The following is a 19,513-nucleotide window of genomic DNA, read 5'->3' as shown; positions in this document are numbered from 1 at the left end:
CAGGATATGCCATGAATATCTAATAGGTTGAGTCCCAATTTTTGGGAGAATGATAGACCACTGATCACCCATTGTGTAGTAGAAATCAGGTAGTGGCAAACATGAGGAGAAGCAGAGATTACATTCACACGGTGGAATGCGAGATCAGGCCGAGAGTCTTTAGCCTGATTTCACACTTGTGAATGTATATTTTCACTGTGCATCCAAAGATGGCGACTACTTCCTATTGTCTTCAATGGGGAAAAAAAAAATCGCACTCGTATGTATGCACATCACATGGCATAGCATTGCCGCTTCAGCTACTCTTGCCTTCATTCAAGAATGAAGTCAGGTCATTGACTTTGGTCCTTCTTCACCTGCCCCACATTGCCTCAATGGGAGAGGCACTGTCCTCTGTAGAGTTCTGCAGCCCTTCGTCTAAGCTGTCAGTGGGTATCACAGCGCTGTATGACATGTCAGAAGTTTTCTTCGAGTGGAGATACAGTTAATATGGGCTTTCTCCATCGTTAAAAGTGATTTTTTTATATACTTTTCTATGACTGCCTGTTAATCCAGAATATTTGATAATCAGGTGGCAAGTACATTTCACTGTATATCCAATCCATAAGTCAATGAAATGATAATATTATCATGCTGGTTATTAATTATAATAGCAAATCGTTATCCTCACAAGCTGTACTAAAAAGATCTTGTCATGGCAGCGGACGTCAATCCACTGTGTATGTAACTGATTTGACTTTGGGCTAAGTCTGGGGGCTGCAGCTGAGGTTCCCCGGTTTTCACCCTTTAACCCCACTAGTCAGGATTTGGTTTTCTCTGGGTGTGCACATTGGCCTTTTAAGAGGCCAACCATGCAAACACACATACTCCATGGGTGGCGATGACTCTGGGGGGCTGCAATGAGAAGAAGCAGCATCTGCCACAGATGACCGGTGAACCTGGATGCCGGCCATGACCAATGGCAGAAAGAGGTGAGCGATGCCGTCGGCTACGAGCAGCAGCCATAATGGATCACCTTATATTAGGCCTTATTCATATGGGCAACATCCACACCATTTTTTTTTTTTAAATATTAAATTTTTATTTGAGATTCAGATAATTTACATACAGAATTTTGATGTTAATAGATTATCATTGAGTTGTTACAAACAATATTCGTTTCTTTTGATTACATCAAAACATATTATAACATGTTCAAATCTCATTTGTTATATATTAATTAGACAATACTGTTTTTTAATAACTAAATAGTCAAACAGTTGGCACTAAAGTTACTTCTTGTAGATTCTATTTTTTGTTCCTCCTTATCTCCATGCTCCCCACTTCTCTTTATATTTCTTAAAAGAGTTATTTCGTAACGCCAACCACCCTTCGAACACTCGTTGTTCAGCCATCCGGTCGCTGAACTCCCTCGCCGTTGGGGAAACCGTATTTTTCCAATTTTTAGCTATGAGGGATTTAGCTGTCATCAGTGCATGCCCTAGCAGATATCTGATGTTGGGGGGATAGTTGTTCAGGCCGATCAATAAAAATATTAGTTTAGCCTTCCTTTCTATTTTGAACTTTAATGAGGTTTCTAGTAGGTTGAGAATTGGACCCCAATAGTTATTTAGAGCTGGACATGACCAAAAAATGTGGATAAGGGTACCTCTCTGTCCACAGTTTCTCCAACAATTACCATCCGATTTGTGAAACCTGCTAGCTAGTAAGCAGGGAGTATATAGTACCATCTCAGGTTTATGTTTTGTTGTGTTTCTAAAATACCCAAGCCTCTAGTGGAGCCGCATGCCATTTTGTAAGCTTTTTCCCAGTCTTCAGTTGCTATTTTTTCTCCTAGCTCCTTCTCCCAATTGAGCATGTGCATTTGTTTTTTGGAGAAGGATGTTATTATCTGTCAAAACATCGTAGAAGTATCTAGTGTCTGATTTTCCCAGCGGGGGGGAAGGTGTTGTGATCTTTCCCAAAACTGTAGTTGGGATTTTTGTTTTATGGATAGCTGAATTTTTTAGAAAGGCTTTTATTCTAATATATTTGTAGAAATCCTTTTGAGACAGGTTGTATTTTGAGCTTATGTTCTCGAAAGGCAGTATCTCGTCTTCTGTTGTTAGATCTTCTATCTTTTTAATCCCTTTTTTTCTCCATTCGTCTAGGTTTATGTCTATGTTAAATAGGCTCACTATTTCCAGGGGTATATTTGGTTTTGTGTGTGTGTCGTATTTTGCTACTTTCACCGTATATTCCATCCATGAGTCCAGGGAGGCTAAAACAGTGGGGGGCGGATTTGTTAGGTTTATTTTTACTTCCGGGTTTTTTGTCATTGCTTCAAGGGAGGCCGCTAATAGTAGCGCGTTCCCTTTTTTGGAGTTGGTGAGGCATGTTTCCATGCCCACCCAAGCCATCGCATTTTCTGTTTTTACCCAGTTCCTAGCTTGATTTAAGATATTCGCTTTGTAGTATGCCTCTAGGTAAGGCAAGTCCGCTCCCCCTTTTTTACGGTGTAGGGTTAAGATTGGTGTGGCTAATCTCGATTTATTTCCTCCCCAAACAAATATTGCCAGTTGTCTTTGTAATTTTTTGAGTGTGTTTTTTGATATGGGAATTGGTAATACTCTAAAGAAGTATAAGATCTTTGGCAATACTTTCATTTTGTATGTCATAATCCTACCCATCCATGACAAGTTTATATTTGATAGATGGTCCAACTCCCTCTGGATTGTTTCCTGGAGAGGTGTAAAATTTATTGTTTCTAATTTGTTTATGTTTGCTGTCATTAGTGTCCCCAAGTAAGATATATTTTCTTTTTCCCATTTGAAGGCAAACTCTGATTGGATTATATGTTCTAGATCCTTTGAAACATTTATGCCCAATATTGTTGTCTTATCAACATTAAGTTTGTAGTATGAGATGTTGCTAAATTGTTCTATTATTCGATAAGCGGCTCTCAGGGATTCCAGCGGGTGGGATAGAGTAAGAACAATGTCGTCGGCAAAAAGGCCGATTTTATGCTGACGGGCGTTCAGGGGTATTCCTCTTGTGTCTATAGAGGATCTTATTAGCTCAGCGAGCGGCTCCACCATGAGGACATATAAAATCGGGGACAACGGGCACCCCTGACGTGTTCCGTTTGTTGTTTGAAATTTCTCAGAAAAGGCCCCATCTACCATCACCTTTGCTGTCGGACAGGAGTACAGGGCACGGACGGCGCCAATCATCTCCCCCCCCATGCCAAACTTCTCTAAGACTTTAAATGCGTAACCCCAATGAACCCTGTCGAAAGCTTTTTCAGCATCTAGGGCCATAACTACTATTGGTAATTTTGTGCTGTTCAAACCATGGATAAGGTTTAAAAGTTTCCTGGCGCCGTCCGAGGCCTGCCACCCCTTTACAAAACCAACTTGGTCGGAATGCACTATCGTTGGGAGTATGTCAAGTAACCTGTTTGCCAATACTTTAGCATAAATCTTGACATCTGCGTTGAGCAATGATATCGGTCTAAGGTTCGCTGGATCAACCAGTTCCCTACCGGGCTTAGGCAGCACTATTACTGTGGCTTGAAGCATTTCTTCAGGAAATCTTCCTTTCTCCATAGCTGAATTGAACATCCTTTCTAGACAGGGAGTCAGAGAACCTGAGAATATTTTATAATACTCAGCCGAAAACCCGTCAGGTCCCGGCGCTTTTTGTTGTTTCATGGAGGATATCGCATCTATTATTTCAATTTTTGTTATTGGGCCTTTTAGCTTATCTGCTTGTGTTTCATTTATTACAGGTAAGTTGATTTTACCCAAGAAATTTTCTATGTCTTCGGCTTTAGGGTGGGTAAGCTTTGTGTCATTTTTTAAATTATACAGTTTGTTATAGAAGGATCGAAACGCTTCCAGTATTTGTTTTGGGTGGGTTATTTTGTATTCTTTTTTTTTTGGAGTTCCATAAGAATGGAATACTCGCTTTCTCCACTTTCTTTTTAACTAGATTGGCCATCCATTTTGAGGGCTTATTGAGAGAAGCGTATACATTTGCGCGGTGAGATGTAATTTCCCTGTCATGGTCCCCTTGTAGAACTTTGCGTAATTCTAACCTAGTTTTGAATAAGTCATTGTAATGGTGTTGGGATGCTGAGGATTGTAGTTGCTTTTCTAGGGTTTGAATTTTATTTAGTAGCGTTTCCGTTTTGGATATCTTTTTTCTTTTTTATACCTGGCTCCTATTTTTATGAGGATACCCCTCATGTAGGCTTTGTGGGCTGCCCATATTGTTTCTGGGCTAACTTCGTCTGTATTGTTTAATATGAAATATTCATCAAGTGCTTCTTGTATCTGTTTTTGAATTTCAGGTATTTTCATTATATATGTGTTGTTTCTCCATAGCTTGGTGAAGTGGCGGTTTTCCCCGAATGCCAGAGAGGTCATTATTGGTGCATGATCTGCCCATGTTATTGTGCCTATCTCTGATTTAATTATTGTTGTAATGAGAGATTTGTCTACCAGACACAGATCTATACGTGAGAAGGTCTTATGTCGTGCAGAGAAGAAGGAGTACTCCCTGGCAGAGGCATTCAAGCATCTAAATGTGTCGTAATATGCGTTGTTTTTTATCCATTCACCCAAGGGCGCTCCTCTCCTCATCTCTCGGTTTATAGTGTCTATGTTTTTTTCTGGCACTAGGTTAAAATCGCCACTTATGATGACTGAGCCCTTAGCTACTCTTTTTATTCTTTTTTGAATTTTGTTTAGAAAGCGTATTTGCTGTGAATTGGGGACATATATGTTGGCTATTGTTACTGGCGTGTTTTTTAGTGTGCCCACCAATATTATGAAACGGCCCTTTGGATCGCATATTTGTTTATCTATACAGAATGGCGTTGTATCTTTGAATGCTATTAAGACCCCTGCGTGTTTTTTTGGGGCGCAAGCATGTATGATCTGTGGATATTTCTTGTTCTTCATTCTTAAGGTGTCTACATGCAACAGGTGTGTCTCCTGGATACATACGATTTCTGCATCCAGGTGTCGCGCTTCCTTCCACACTGAACTTCTTTTGAAAGGAGTGTTCAAGCCGATGGCATTTAGTGACATCAGTTTTGTAGCCATTTTCTTATTGGTGCGAAGACATCTGAGAAGGCGAGGAGGCGACAGGAACCATGTATATCTGCCAATGAATACAAAACACAAGAACAGACAAAAACAACAAAGCAAACTATTTTTACGACCTTGTTTTGCGAATAGCAGCTTCCCTCTTTCAACAAAAGGATGACGCAACTTGTGGTCAAATGAGCGAGGGGTGCTCGTAGGTGCATGAAAATTTGTCGCATAAATATCATGGCGCAAATTTTTTTAATTTTAAATGCGCGCTTGCACAAGCTTATGCTTGTGATTCGGTTGGGGAGCAAAGTCACCGTAACGAGAGGGCTCAAAGTGTCTTGTTTTAAGACGGATTGTGAAAGTCAAATTTCACTTAGTGGAGTAAGGCAAGGCTTTTGGATAGATTCATTCTTTCAGGTTTTCCCGAGTTTGCCAGGGGCTGATGTTCCAAATGCGGTTTTTTCACGGGTTGGGACTTTAATGCCCCATGCGTTCAGAGTCTCTGCTGCCGAGTTGGGATTGTGGAAGATGTGGGTTATATTTGCTCTGGTAGCAATTATTTTTGTAGGGAAACCCCATCTATAGGGGATGTTTGTGTCTCTCAGGGCTAATGTCACCTCTGCAAAGCTCCTTCTTGCTTCCATGGTGGCTTGAGATAAATCAATGTATACCCGTATCTCGGAGTAGGGGCTGGGGAGTGTCTTTAGTTTTCTGACAGTGCTCATAAGTGCCTCCTTCGTGCTGTAAAAATGTATGCGCACTATTATGTCTCTGGGGGTGTCCTTTTTGAGGAATTTCGGGAGAGGCAGTCTGTGAGCTCGATCGATTTTTAACTCTTCCTCTGGGGTGTCTGGCAAAATCTTACGAAGAAAACGTGTCATGTAACTTGTAATTTCCGCATTTGTTATTTTTTCAGAGATGCCTCTTAGCTTGACGTTGTTACGTCTGTTCCTATCTTCTAGGTCTGTTAATTTTTGTTGCAATTTGGTTACAGACCCCTCTAAGTCATAGTGGGCATCTATCAGAGAATTATGGGATTTAACCAGCTCACCCATTTTTGACTCTGTCTTCCCCATGCGGTCTTTAACTTCTTGAACTGTGGTGTCAACGTATGAAGTCAAGCTTCTTATATCAGATTGTATGTTTTCGTGCAACGCCATTACAATCTCTTTAATATACAGTTCTGAAGCAGGCTTGTTAGAGGCTGTCAGACTTGCCAGCCCACTTTCTTTTATTGTGTTGTTTTCATCATGACTGATTAGGCTGTTTTCATCTGTTGTTTTTTGCCTCTGCTTTGCCGGACTGTCTGTGGGGGATGGGGCGCTCTGTGGCAGCGTGTCCGGCGCCATCTTGTGTCCCCTAGACTGCTTAAGTAGTTTAGCTTGTTTAGTGTTGTCCCCAGCCCCCTTATCTTTTTCTACTGCCGCTGTGTCTGGGGTCTCTGCTATGTCTGCCGTCCCCCCTGTGTCCCGCGGCTCACCTGCCTCTGCTTCAGCCGAATCCTCCAGCGCTTCTTCTAGTGCAGGGACGCCGGCCGAATCTTCTCCTGTCTCCATGCTGTGTGAGGTGCCGCGCGCCGGGAAAAAGTCTTCCAGCCTCGCTGGTTTTGTTTTGGACGTCCTCCTTCTTGACATCGCTAGCTTCTCTGTAAGTTCCCACGTCCTTTTCTTCTGTTTTTTGCCGTCTTCAGTTGCTTTTTTGTAGCTTTTGAGCCTATTTGAACGGAGCCTCAGGCAAAAGCGTCCGTTCTGGTGCCTCTCTTGGCCACGCCCCACATCCACACCATTTGAAGTACAGTGTGCTTCTCTATTAAATTCGAGGATTCTAGTTTCAGAATCTGCATCCTATGTGTGAACAGGGCCTTATTTCACAATGCCGATCTCATACACTTATTTTGTGTTTTAGGTTCCGTTTTACTTTTGAGATTTTCCTAATGTCAGAAAAAGTTCACCAATTTGGAACTGATGCTGCTGAAACCCTCCAGATCTGGACCAACGCAATAGGAAAGGTGAGCGGAGCGGTTCAGCATTACTGCTATCAGTCTATAGATGAGTCCATGAGCAATCAACGGAGAATGTTCTCTTTCCTATTTAGTGGTTCACCCCGATCAGCTGTCACTGCCTGTTGGGGTACGAGTTCCAGCGTGTGGGGAGAATGCGTTACAAGGCCATGCTGAACCCCGACCAGTGGATGGAAGGCTTCTTCCTCTTACAAAAATGCCATCTCTTCATCTGCCCGGAGGAGCAAGGAGCAGCAGAAGACAGCGTCAACCTGCGGCGCCTACAGGAGCTCAGTAGGTTTTGTCAGCCGAGCAATCAGACCGGCATTAGTTAGGGTGGTCCTTGGTGTACTTACTTTGATCTGCCAAACAATGTACTAAAGTGCCACCTAGTACATGTTCACCTAATAGCATTGGGAGCCCTACATGGAGTATTAGTTGACGTCTGTATACAGGACTCACTCACCACCATAGATACACTTTAATTTCAATGAACCATCCATAATGCTTCATTTTACACTTAGCAAAGCAATTCTCCTGCGAGGAGAAGCTCATTATGGGGGCTCTGTGATTTCTGTTGACTGAAGAGAACCTATAAGACCAAGTCATGCAAAGAAGACCAGCAAATAACATATGACTCTTGTGCTTCCTATTACAGCTGTAGCACCAGTCACAGAAAATTCTGAAAAGAAAGACGTCTTAATTCTGGTAGAGAAAGGAAGGTAAGTGCCATTTAGAAGTACCAACTTGATGATAGATAGGAAACAGGTGCCATCTAGTGGCCGGTTTGTGGAACTGCATCTAAAGGTTACAGTTATGAAATACGTACATCACACAATATTTACCAAACAACCATCAATAAACAAATATATAGACAGGATACTTACAACTTGCGGTTGTGTATGTTAACCAGGATAGGCGGGTACAAGTCATAGGAAAATACCGGAATAGTTTCTTCAGTTACTTAAATATTAAACAGGAATAAGAAGCATCATGTAAGAAGTAACACAAGCAAAATAAAAGAAGGTGGGAAAGGAAGGAAGGATAGGAGAGTGGGAGAACTAGTGCAAGGTGCTATACGCTACGAAGCCATGTTGACAGCTTCTGGGATTCCTTAAAGTGGATGTCTGAGTATACAAAAAGTTTTTTTTGTTTTTTTTTTTTAAATAGCTGAGCATGCTATAAAAAAACCGAAAGAATTGATACTTACCTCTCAACTTCCCCCAGGAAACAGTGGGGCTGCTTTAGTAAATCCGCTGTGAGTGCTGTCCGGAAGTCAGATAACCGCTGCAGCCAATCAGAGACTGCAGCATCACCTTCTGTTCCCCTGACATCAGTACTCAACATCCTGGGCGCCATGATGCTAGGAGTTCGGAACAGGATGTTGCAGCCTCTGATTGGCTGCAGAGGTCACCTGACTTCCGGCCAGCACTGACAGCGAGAGATTCCCCAGAGCCGCTGCTTACCAGCAGTAGGAGAAGAGCAAGTATTGATTCTTTTGTGATTTTATAGCATGCCCGTCGATTTAAAAAACTTTTTTTATAATTGGACAACCCCTTTAGACATAATCCAGGGGGTGCAAAGCTTTAAGATGTTGTTGTACCCATCCTGGGTGATGATCTCCACTCTACAAAACTCGGGCCGATATCGCTTTTGCGAACATGCGATTTACCTGCGGATGGGAGGCGATTTTTCAGGCAAAAACACCTCGCATCACATCTGTGAAATTCCGATCCTCTTGTGCAAGTTTCACGTGAAATTGAGTATCACAAGTGTTTTCTAATGATTTCACTGGGAAGCCTTGCATCGGACTCGCATGCATCACACGACATGCGAGAGCCATGCATTACATTAAAGGTCCCATTGAATATAATCAATGGGCGATGCGTTCTGAAGAACACAATCAGATCAAATCGCGGGAAAACATCGCTCATGTATATGACTTCATTCAAAAGAATGGGGTTCATATTTGTGCATCTCGCAATGCACAAATCACGCACTAGTTTCTCAGCCACGTGAAAGCGGCCTTAGACTGGGGATTCAGAAGATTTCCAGTGACATGGAAGAGCTAAACAATCCACTTGAAGAAAAGAGCAGAGAAGACCCTTCTTTGAGGAGGAGATGGACCCTGGAATGATGGAAAGTAAGACCATTGTCGGTGACCACTTGAGATCAGAGCGACAAACCTTCTTATATAAGTTATCAATAGCTGACCAGAAGGGGGCGCCGGTCATTGACTATTAGCAATGTTCTTTCCTATACACTTAGATTTTTCTTGTTCTCCTTAGGACGCTGTACCTGCAAGGAATCACACGTGCCGACTTCTCCGCTTGGAGCAGCGACATCCAGGCGGCCGCTTGCAGTGGAGGCAACATGTTGCGAGATCAGCAACTCAGCAGAAACGACATTCCCATCATTGTGGACAGCTGCATTGCTTTCCTAACTCAGTATGGTGAGTTGTTAGTGTGGTGTATGGGATATTACCGCAGGCAGGGGTGTACACAGGGGCGGCTAAAGCTTAAAATCGCCTCCTTGTGGACTTTTGAACTTGACTGTAGAGCGGCTCAGCTCAACCAGCTAAGGGAAGGTCCAAACCTTTCCTTCCCGCCATGTCCTTCCAACAATAAATGCGCCAGGACTGAAGTGTGAGCACTTACTTGTCTTGGCGGCGCTGCTTGAAGATAGACAGGCAGTTTGAAGAGACATGTAATATCTATAGTTGCCCCCTATTTTGGTGACTATGGAAGTAGAGAGGGCCCATTGTAAAATAACATGTAGCCTTCCCTCCTTCTGCACAAATATATAGCAAGCTGTATTCTTGACTGCTGTTAAATAACTCTCTCTCCAGGCCTTTGTCATGAGGGAATATACCGTAAGAATGGCGCCAAGTCTCGGATAAAGCTTCTGATGGACGAGTTCCGCAAAGATGCCCGAAATGTTAAGTTGCGCATCAGTGATAACTTTATTGAGGATGTTACAGATGTATTGAAGAGGTTCTTTAGGGAGTTGGATGATCCCATTTTTACTACAGAACTTCACCCACAATGGAAGGAAGCAGCAGGTAATGCACTACCTCGTTTAATCCAAGGTCTATGGGGCAGCTCAGCTATGGTAAATAGGGATCGGGCATGGTTAATAATAATAGTTTTTATTTGTTTAGCGCCAACTTATTCCACAGCGCTTGACTTAAAGGATCACTCCAGACCAGGGGGAATACTTAGAGGGGCAGTAGGTAGGGGTACTTTCTCCACAAAGCAGTTGGGTAATCACTAGATCACTGTATAATTGGACAAATTTGGAAAGCTGGGTAACATCCATTGGGATATGCTGGAGACCAGATATAATACCTTAATTTTGCCACGACTCTATATATACAGTATCTGACTAATATGTATACAATCTATGTATCTTCATTATTATTACGTTGCTCCCCTGTAGAATTTGACCTTGAAGCAGGCGCATCAATGACCTTTGGTCATGAAAGGGGTAATGTGCATAATGTTCACAATTTGCCTTTTCACAACTTCCAGCTGCCGATTCGTATTGTTTTTTGTTGTTGTTTTTTTTTTACTGAGTGGGATAGGATGTAAAATTGTAAAAAAAAAAAAAAGTTTCAAAAGTTTTTATTTTTTTTTGGCACAAAAACTCTGATAAAAGGTATAAAAAAGCTAGAAGTTCTATCCGACCTTCACACCCTGACTGAACACACTGTCAGTGGAAACAATAAGCATATATCTCTCCCATCGCAGTTTCAAGGCATTCGTCATTGCTCACCCCTTTCCCCAAACGTCTTGGTTCAGCAGTGATGTCATACGGGTGCAGCTACTGATACCAGCCGCTCTCCAGCTGAAGACGGAGGATGTTGGGAGGGAAGGTTTAGTGTCCCTGAATCATATACTAATGAATAAAACCTGCACAAATCCGGCCTACGATCCCCGTTAGCGATGGACTCGCTGCAGGGTAACATGGTGTGATTTACTGCAGGGGACGCTTCAGATCAGCAGTTTTCTATACATGTTGTCCGAGGTCTCGTTCCACAATTGTTCCATTTATCCTCCTCAGTAATCAGTCTGCGATTTACCATAACACCGCAGCACTGCTCAGTAAGCCATGAAATTAGAAAAACAAAGTACTTGACTTGTCCGCCCGCCTGCTCCTTCCTCCTGTATTAAATTCAATTTATGTTTGCTCATTCATTTATTTTGTTTGTATTTAACTCGGCACTCAGGTGCCTCCTTGCATATCAAAGCGCCAAAGGGACACAGATTCCTTAGCTGTAAAAGTCACCGGGAAGGGAATCTGCGCCCATGATACTGATAATATACAGCTACAATTCCATCTGCAACATTCCCCTAATTACAGAGACGTTACAATATGCTTGCGTGAAAGCAGCCTGTCACTGTTTAAACCCAACCCAATTCCTCCCACAGGAACACCCAAAACTAGATCTAGAATGCTGCGATTTACGGGGGAAATACGTCACTCACGGCTATGGTAACAATCTTTTATAAATCACAAAGATCAGCAATAGAGATAAGCGATCGTACTCGCTAAGGGCAATTACTCGATCGAGCATTGCCCTTAGCGAGTACCTGCCCGCTCGGGAGCAAAGAATCCGCTGCCGGCGGCTGGGGAGAGCAGGGAGGAACAGAGGGGAGATCTCTCTCTCCCTCTCTCCCTCCCGCTCCTCCCTGCTCACTGCCGCAGCTCACCTCTCACCCGCGTCGGCAGCCGAACCCTTTCTTCCGAGTGGGGAGGTACTCGCTAAGGACAACGCTCGATCGAGTAATTGTCCTTAGCGAGTATGCTCGCTCATCTCTAATCATCAATGCACTTCAGCTGTAGAACACGTAGTAGTACCACCCAACAGTTCAACGCAGCAATTGCGGTCGCTCGCACACAGTCCGAAAGTAACGCAAGTATTGTCCAGTAACTTGTCCTCAACTGGCGGATGAATATGTGTTCCTCTGAAGTTGGCTCGAGCTCAGGTATTTGAACTTGCAGGCCTGCGTTTAAGTCACTATGTGCACACTTCAAGCCTATTGCTAAGGACCCACCTCACTTACATATCTCTAGCATGTTCAGTACCATAAGGTAGGGGACACATCTTTGGATGTCTGTTGAGAGCACCCCAATTCGCAGAGCTGCAGAACGATGTGACTTCTTTGTAACATTCTCTATAACTGTAGTCTCTGCTGCTTTGTTCTCTCGGCAACCTAAATTCTGGCACATTATGGAGTTGCACTTCTCAAAAGGCACAGATTCTCCAGGACTCCACGGCTTCCCAAGCCAACTCATCACTCCTTTGGCAGCTTTCTCTCCCAGCAATGCAGTCTCTCTTAAGGCTCAATACCCCTGGAATTGCTCTCCAGCTTGTTGCTCTTTATCATTTAAAGTCCTCCAGATCTCCCACCTGACTCCTGCAGCCAATGGGAAGTTGCATACAACATTCCATAGAGAAATTCACAAACAGCAGTAATGTATAACGGCCAGTAGAGGTCACCTGAATACCATCCAAATTTCATAGCTATAGGAAACAAAACAGAGCTCATTACAGCACAAATGCAAACCTGGGCTCCCTCCTTACACACAGCATGGGTAAAGTAGGTATAAGATTCACATCACCAAAAACTTCAGCTTTTCAGCATCTTGTGTTCACCAGTTGCTGGTTTTCTGATAGACTCCTATAAAGCTTCTGTGTATTAAAGTGCTTGTTGAAGGCTGTTTCACACTGCGCTACACCAGTTTCACACAGACACATCGTTACACCCCAGACTTGTTACAAATGAAATCGCAACCATATTGCATCAGTATTTGATCTGTAATTGCCGTCATTATTTTTTACTAGGCAAATATACATTTTTAGACCATTTTTAGTGGTTTTGGGACTATTCACATAACAAAAGTCTTGAAATATTCCAGTTTTCACAATGACCACTTTTTTTTTTTTACACGGGCAGATAAACAGCCAAACAAGTGTTCATACAAATGCTTATTCCCAATCATTTCCCATGTAAACATGGCAGCAATCCGCCAACAAATGAACAAACGCTAATTTGCTCGATGATCGCATTTTTTATACTACTGAAAAATTCCTTGTTTTTGGCAGCTGATCTCCCCATGTAGACGGGGATGTGCTACTGACAATAATAAAAGTGTATGGGGGGATGCACAATCGAATTAGTGATCATTCGTCCCCTATACAGGGGTCTGCGTGAAGGCCTTGCTCAATGGCTCTCATCATGGGCTTGAATGTAGGTGAAACATGTCTGAGTTCCTCTCCGGCCGCCCACCTTCATTGACAGTAAACATGGATGAACGACTACCTGTTTACTCGGGGCGATCGTCATTTGAAAGTTATATCTGCCTAAACTGAATGACAGGCGAAAAGCGAACAAATTATCATTGAATGTTCAGTCGCTGGAAGTGTTTCCATTCAGTTTTGCATGATCCATCAAGAATCTGAGCAATACCCATTCTGTGTAAAAGGGCCCTGACACCGAGGGACTGACAGAAGTAGGCAAGCACTGTGCGCAGTTCTCTCTTTCAGTCCCATAGACTTTGATTGGAGTGACAGAACACTTGCTTGACCACCGCTTTACTCAAGCATCCTTATTGTGGGACCTTCATACTACTGATCAGTAGAAGTCCTAGAAGTGGGATCCATAGTGTTAATACGTTCATCACATGTGGGATAACCTATTTTAATGATACTATGATGAAATACATGACTCGTTTCTTTAAGGTGGCTAAACACAGTTGTGCCGAGTTTAATGTTTTTTCGGCAACTTTTCAGTTCTTGCTTTTTGACCCCGTGAGATGTTTAAGTTTTTGTCCGCCATGTAAAATTAACCCTGACATGGATAATTTATCTCCGGCATCCACCTTGTTTTTTTATGCTTATTTTAATGTTAGAAATTTTATTTAAATCTTTATTTTCTTCTGTCAGAACACTCTGAAAGGGCCAAGAGACTAGAGAAATACATGGAGTTGATAAACCATCTTCCAAAAGTCAACCGAGCTACTCTGGCCGCGCTGATTGGTCACCTCTATCGGTAAGGAACTTGACAAATATCAACTATGGCTTTCTGTAGCGGATCTGCTCTTTCCCTATGTTGACTTCTCTTCCATTCTTTCTCTGCAAGGGTCCAGAAATGTGCAGGATTAAACCAGATGTGCACCAAGAACCTGGCACTGTTATTTGCCCCCAGCTTATTTCAGACCGAGGGAAAAGGAGAACACGAGGTCAAGATAATGGAGGATCTGATTGACAACTATGCCAGCATCTTCTCTGTAAGGGCAGTCTTTAGTTTTCATTTATTGGGCATTTGTGTCTGTTGCTTTACAAAATCCATCTAAGAGGGTGTTCATATCTGCGTTCTGGGACTCCGTCATATTATTGGGGTAGGAAAACGGAATCCAAGCTAGGGGCAGATCTGTCCTATGACCAAGCCAAATGGCATCCACCAGACCCCACTGACTATAATGGGGTCCGTTGGGCGTCTAGCATGCCACACAACGTTTTCTCGGACAAAATAATGCAATGTGCTGAGCTATTTCATCCAGGATTTTGTGCCGAATCTGTGCCAAAGGCTCCACATGGAGCTTCCAATGGTTTGCCTGCGGATCAGAAGTGTAGCAAGGCCTACCTTTACTTAGGGTTGTTTCTAAATAACCTGGCCAAAGCAGGGTGGCACTTTGGCAACTCCCTGGCACCCAACAGCTGGTAATCATGCTTTACCAACCACTAACTATGCTCCTGCTATGGACTACCCAAGATAATACCGTATATTATGACTCATTTGGGTAGACAGCCCTTGAAATATTAACACTGGATAAATTAAGGGGGTATTCCAGAAATCTTTATTTTTTTTCTACTGATGGCCTATCGGTCATCAGTAGATGATCATCGGGACCCAGCACTCGAATCCCCACCAATCAGTTGATTCCCAAGCCCACTGTCACTGCAGTTAGCGCAGGAAACAGAAAGCACTGACAATAGCATAGTGGCCCAGGTAGGTAGTGCATGCACAGCTTACACTAAATTCACGTGATACCTGCAGTACCAACCTAAACCACTGCTCTATGGTCAGTGCTTTCTGCTTACTGCATCAACCACAGTGACACTGGCCCAAGGAATCAGGTCGCTAGGGATCCAAATGGTGGGTCATCAATAGAGAAGATTCCTGGACGACTTCTCTTCAGTTGAGCCATGTGATCTCACTGTGACCACCTGGGAATTACTCATCTTTTTGTTCTCCGGGAGACACTATTTTAGTCTCCAGAACGTCTTGTGTGATGAAACTGGGGATGGGGTAACAGAAACTTCTATCACAATTGCTGAAGATTAGATGCTCCTGTCATACACTTACAATGAAGAGGACTGAGTGCATAATTATGGTCTCCAGCTTATTTAGGAGACTATAAAGGCTAATGATATTTACACTGTCCCCCCCAAGCAGGCAGAAATGGTACTGATGCTGGCTCTAGCTGGTGTCTGATGAGCATCAGTTAGGAGGCTTAACTAGAAGAAAATAAGGATAATATACTGTATATCGGAAATGTCCAAAGTGTAACAGATAGTCTGGTGAGGGGGGCTGTGATGGGCAAATGTGTTTTTTACTGGTGTAACCCTTTAACAGGAAGATCAAATGGGTTTTTCTCTTTGGCATCATAGAGGATACCAAGATTTCCCTCCATAATTGATCAGCTCCATGTCCTAGTAATAACACTAAAGCAGTATGCTGACAGTCCTAGATGTGTAATAAATGCTGGTCCCACCTCTGGGACTTCCGCCTATTCTACTTCTAGCCCCTACTGACCCTGGCTCGGCTGAATGCAATGGTCAGGACTTATGAAATCAGCCAAGTGGGCTGCATTATGCTGTTTCCGTAACTCCAACTCACTTCTATGGGAGTTATGGAAACAGCTTGGCACACCCCGCTCAGCATTGAGCATACCCTGTGGATATCCTATGAAAGTCTCAGATGGGAATATCCCTGTAACCCTTTGCAATCCAATTTTAGATTCAGGGTTTCCTAGGAGGCTTTCTCTTTCTGCCATTATACAATGCCGCCATCTGCTGGCTAAAGCCAGTACTGCGGTATGGGACATGCTGGAGAGGCCCCCGACAACAGAGCAGCCAGTTAAATACTGAAAGAATACCCTGCCGGACATCTTCCGACATCAGAGCTGTACAGCCTTCAATCAGAATGTCTTCAGACGTCAGACAGTGGATTGGAATGGGTTAAGGCATAGCTAACCATAACCTAACATTAGTCTTTCTATATTATAGTCATTAATGACAACAAAAAGGAGAAATTAAATAAAAATAGTTGTGCCGTATAAACTCTGTTCTGCTACAACTGTATATGGGAACATTGAAAGTCGGCTATCTAAACCTCAGAATGTTCCCGGCTTTGTACTTTATGTATATGTCTTTAATTTAGTTGCTATAACATTTACTGATCTGTTCAATTTAATCAGAGACTACAACATGTACACTGACATAAAGGTCTTTTCTTTCTCTTCAAGATTGATGAAGAGCAAGTGACGCAGATTGATTTAGAAAATAGCCTAATTACTACTTGGAAAGACGTCCAGGTAATGAGCGGTGGAGCCGGTGCCGGCTATGTCTTACTTCTAATGATATGCTCTCTGTTCTGCTAAGTTATCAAATGCTTAATGTATAAAGAAAAACATCTTCAAATAACCCAAGAAGACACAAAGTTCAGCTACTGTTTTCTCTTCCTTCCGCAGCTGTCACAAGCCGGAGATCTCATTATAGAGGTTTACTTGGAAAGGAAGGAGCAAGATTGTTGTGTCACCTTAAAGGTCAGTAATTCTAAAAAACATTTAAAGAGGTTGTCCCAACAAACAAAGTTATCCCATATCTACAGGATACGGTATAACTAACGAATGAGTGTGGGTCCAACCGATTCTGAAAATGGGAGTCCTGAAGGCACCTGCATGCATAGAGTGGTGGTTGAGCATGCACACCCCCACCCAATAAATTTCAATAGTCGAATTTCGGTGCTGGACTATCTCCAGCAGCCCATTAAAATGAATGAATCGGCAGTCCACATACTCGACCGTATGGAAGGGGGAAACTGTCTATTTCTAAAGGATGGCACAGAGATGGCATACTCTCACTTAGCCAGCTGGTAGATTTGTCAACCAAATCCCCTTGTACATTGCACACCTTGAAAACTCGACACCCTAACACCTTATTTCCTAGGTTTTATATCTACAAGCTATGAGTTACGTACATAAATGCCTCCACACAATGTCAACTTCAGAGTGGAACCAAGAATTCCATATTGACCTTAGTTCCTCAATTTCTACCAAAGGCCATATATCGACACACTATAATTTCCTTCACTTCTTACTTGACTACGGCACTATAGTTACGGGTGTCATTTGTTGGAAAGCTACTATACCGGAGATCACTACCTCGGACATCCTAAAAATGACAATTTATGCATCTAAAATTCTTCCTTCCTTCTGCTCAATAGATGGAGATGTCTCTGAAAGTTTTACATAGATCTTGCTTATCCCCAATAATTAGCTGCAGGATGGGTATTTACTTTTCTGACCTTTGCTTTAACCCCTTAAGTGGCACGCCCGGAAATTTTCTGGGACGAGCTCCACTGCCCATAGTGATATAGCCCAGACTATGTTTTATTATGGGACCTGCGTAGCACAATGCCATAAGCTGTGGCAGTGTGCTCTGCCTGCACAGATCCACAGAAAACAGTGCAGGACTTTAAAAAAGAAGCAGGAAGATAGACCTGATCTGCTGCCAACTTCCAAATTCTTTTTTTAAACTCCTGCACTGTTTTATTTACAGGTTGCCATGGAGACCATCGGCTTATCAGAAGCCGGCCGATGGTCCCTGTGGCAGGGAGAGCTAGTGCTCGGCTGTCAGAGGATAGCCAGGCACCAAGCTCTTACACCCAAGAAAGGAGAAAACCTCTGATCTCTGCTGTTTAACCCTTTTCATGCTGCGGTCTATGCGACCGCAGCATGTAAAAGGCTGTCACTATCAGACCCCTGCAATGTGATCAGGGGGCCTGATGGGTCTCTGTGGCACCCAGAGGCTTGACTATAGCCTTCAGGTCTGCCAGTTATCTCTGGCTGTTTAACGCTTTACATGCCGCAGCCTGTGCGACCACAGCATGTAAAGGGCTGACAGAGGGAGGGGGCTCCCTCTGATATAAAACGTAAATGCTAGGAGTCTTTGATTGCAGCAATTAAAAAAATCTTTTTTTTTTTTAAGCTGTGGAAAAGTAGCGGGAAAAAAAAAAACTATTACAAATTGGTATTGGCATAATCGTACCGGCCTGTAGAATGACTTTACTATATTGTTTACACTGCTTAGACAATGCAGTGAAAAATAAAAATAAAAGACATGCCAGAATTACAGATTTTGTTAATCTTGCCCCTAGAAAAAAATGGAATAAAAAGCAATTAAAATTCTACATGTTCCTAAAAAATAGATAAATGAAGACTAGAGTTCCTCTTGCAGAAAAACAAGGCCTTCTAGAGCGCTGGCAATGGAAAAATAAAATTAATACGACTCTCGGAATGTGGCGACACAAAAGCAAACCTTTTAAGAAAAAAAAAATTTTAAATGTTCAAAAATAGCAAAACATAAAAAACCTGTATAAACTCGGTATCGCCGGGATCGTGCCGACTCGGAGAATAATGTTATCACACTATTTATTCTGCACGCTGAACGCCGTAAAAACGAAATCCAAAAAACAAATGGCAGAATTTCCTTTTTTTTCCCCCAATGTCCCTACAAATTTTTTTACAAAAGTTATGCAATACATTTGATGTACCCAAAAATTGTCCCGCAAAAAACAAGCCCTGTGTCAATGGAAAAATGAAAAAGTTATGGCTCCGGGAACGCGACTGGAAAATTAGTTGAAATTGAATGATTGGCCCATTTAAAAAACCTGTCCTGGTGGGTCTGACAGGGTGGTAAGAAACCCGCCACTGAAGGGGTTAAATGTGCGGAGGGTGGCGCAGATGTTGCTCACTGTCTGTGGACTAGTGATTCAAACCTTTTGGGGGGTTATTCAGCAATTGGCACAAGCTCATCTAACTACCTTTGTGCCCTATGATGCACAGTATCTTTGGTTGAATAGACCTATCCTCCAGACTTGGATTTCCGCGCAGGCTCCTTCCCGCAGACTATTTTTCGAGAAAGTGTTCTATCTCTTCAGGATGGATTGGGTTGAGGCTTCTCTTCTGAAAGAACAGGTTAAATTATTTAACACCTGGGAAAGCTTTATTGGCAATCTCCCTTCTAGAATGCAGGTTAGAATCAAATCTCACTTCCAGGATACCCTTTGGTATTTAGAGCAGGAAACCGGAGGCGATTCCTCGATTTAAATATCAAACCAGCAATTTTTCATGGAGCGTCTGG

At 42.8% G+C, this 19,513-nt stretch overlaps 1 protein-coding gene across 3 annotated transcripts in view; it reads left to right on the top strand.

Annotated features, from left to right (window-relative positions):
• ARAP3 (ArfGAP with RhoGAP domain, ankyrin repeat and PH domain 3) overlaps window positions 1–19,513 on the top strand; it is a 167,823-nt gene that overhangs the window by 126,402 nt on the left and 21,908 nt on the right. For all 3 annotated transcript variants that reach the window (XM_066590558.1, XM_066590556.1, XM_066590557.1), the window contains exons 17-25: window positions 6,987–7,089; window positions 7,176–7,374; window positions 7,739–7,802; window positions 9,369–9,532; window positions 9,929–10,141; window positions 14,030–14,135; window positions 14,226–14,373; window positions 16,615–16,683; window positions 16,840–16,914. In XM_066590558.1, coding sequence (XP_066446655.1) covers window positions 6,987–7,089; window positions 7,176–7,374; window positions 7,739–7,802; window positions 9,369–9,532; window positions 9,929–10,141; window positions 14,030–14,135; window positions 14,226–14,373; window positions 16,615–16,683; window positions 16,840–16,914 — 1,141 coding nt within the window. The remainder of the gene's footprint in view (window positions 1–6,986; window positions 7,090–7,175; window positions 7,375–7,738; window positions 7,803–9,368; window positions 9,533–9,928; window positions 10,142–14,029; window positions 14,136–14,225; window positions 14,374–16,614; window positions 16,684–16,839; window positions 16,915–19,513) is intronic.

Source organism: Eleutherodactylus coqui, chromosome 2 (assembly GCF_035609145.1).
Source record: "Eleutherodactylus coqui strain aEleCoq1 chromosome 2, aEleCoq1.hap1, whole genome shotgun sequence".
Classification (NCBI taxonomy): Eukaryota; Metazoa; Chordata; class Amphibia; order Anura; family Eleutherodactylidae; genus Eleutherodactylus; species Eleutherodactylus coqui.
The sequence above is the reverse complement of the archived record's forward strand: the minus strand, read 5'-3'. Positions and strand labels throughout refer to the sequence as shown.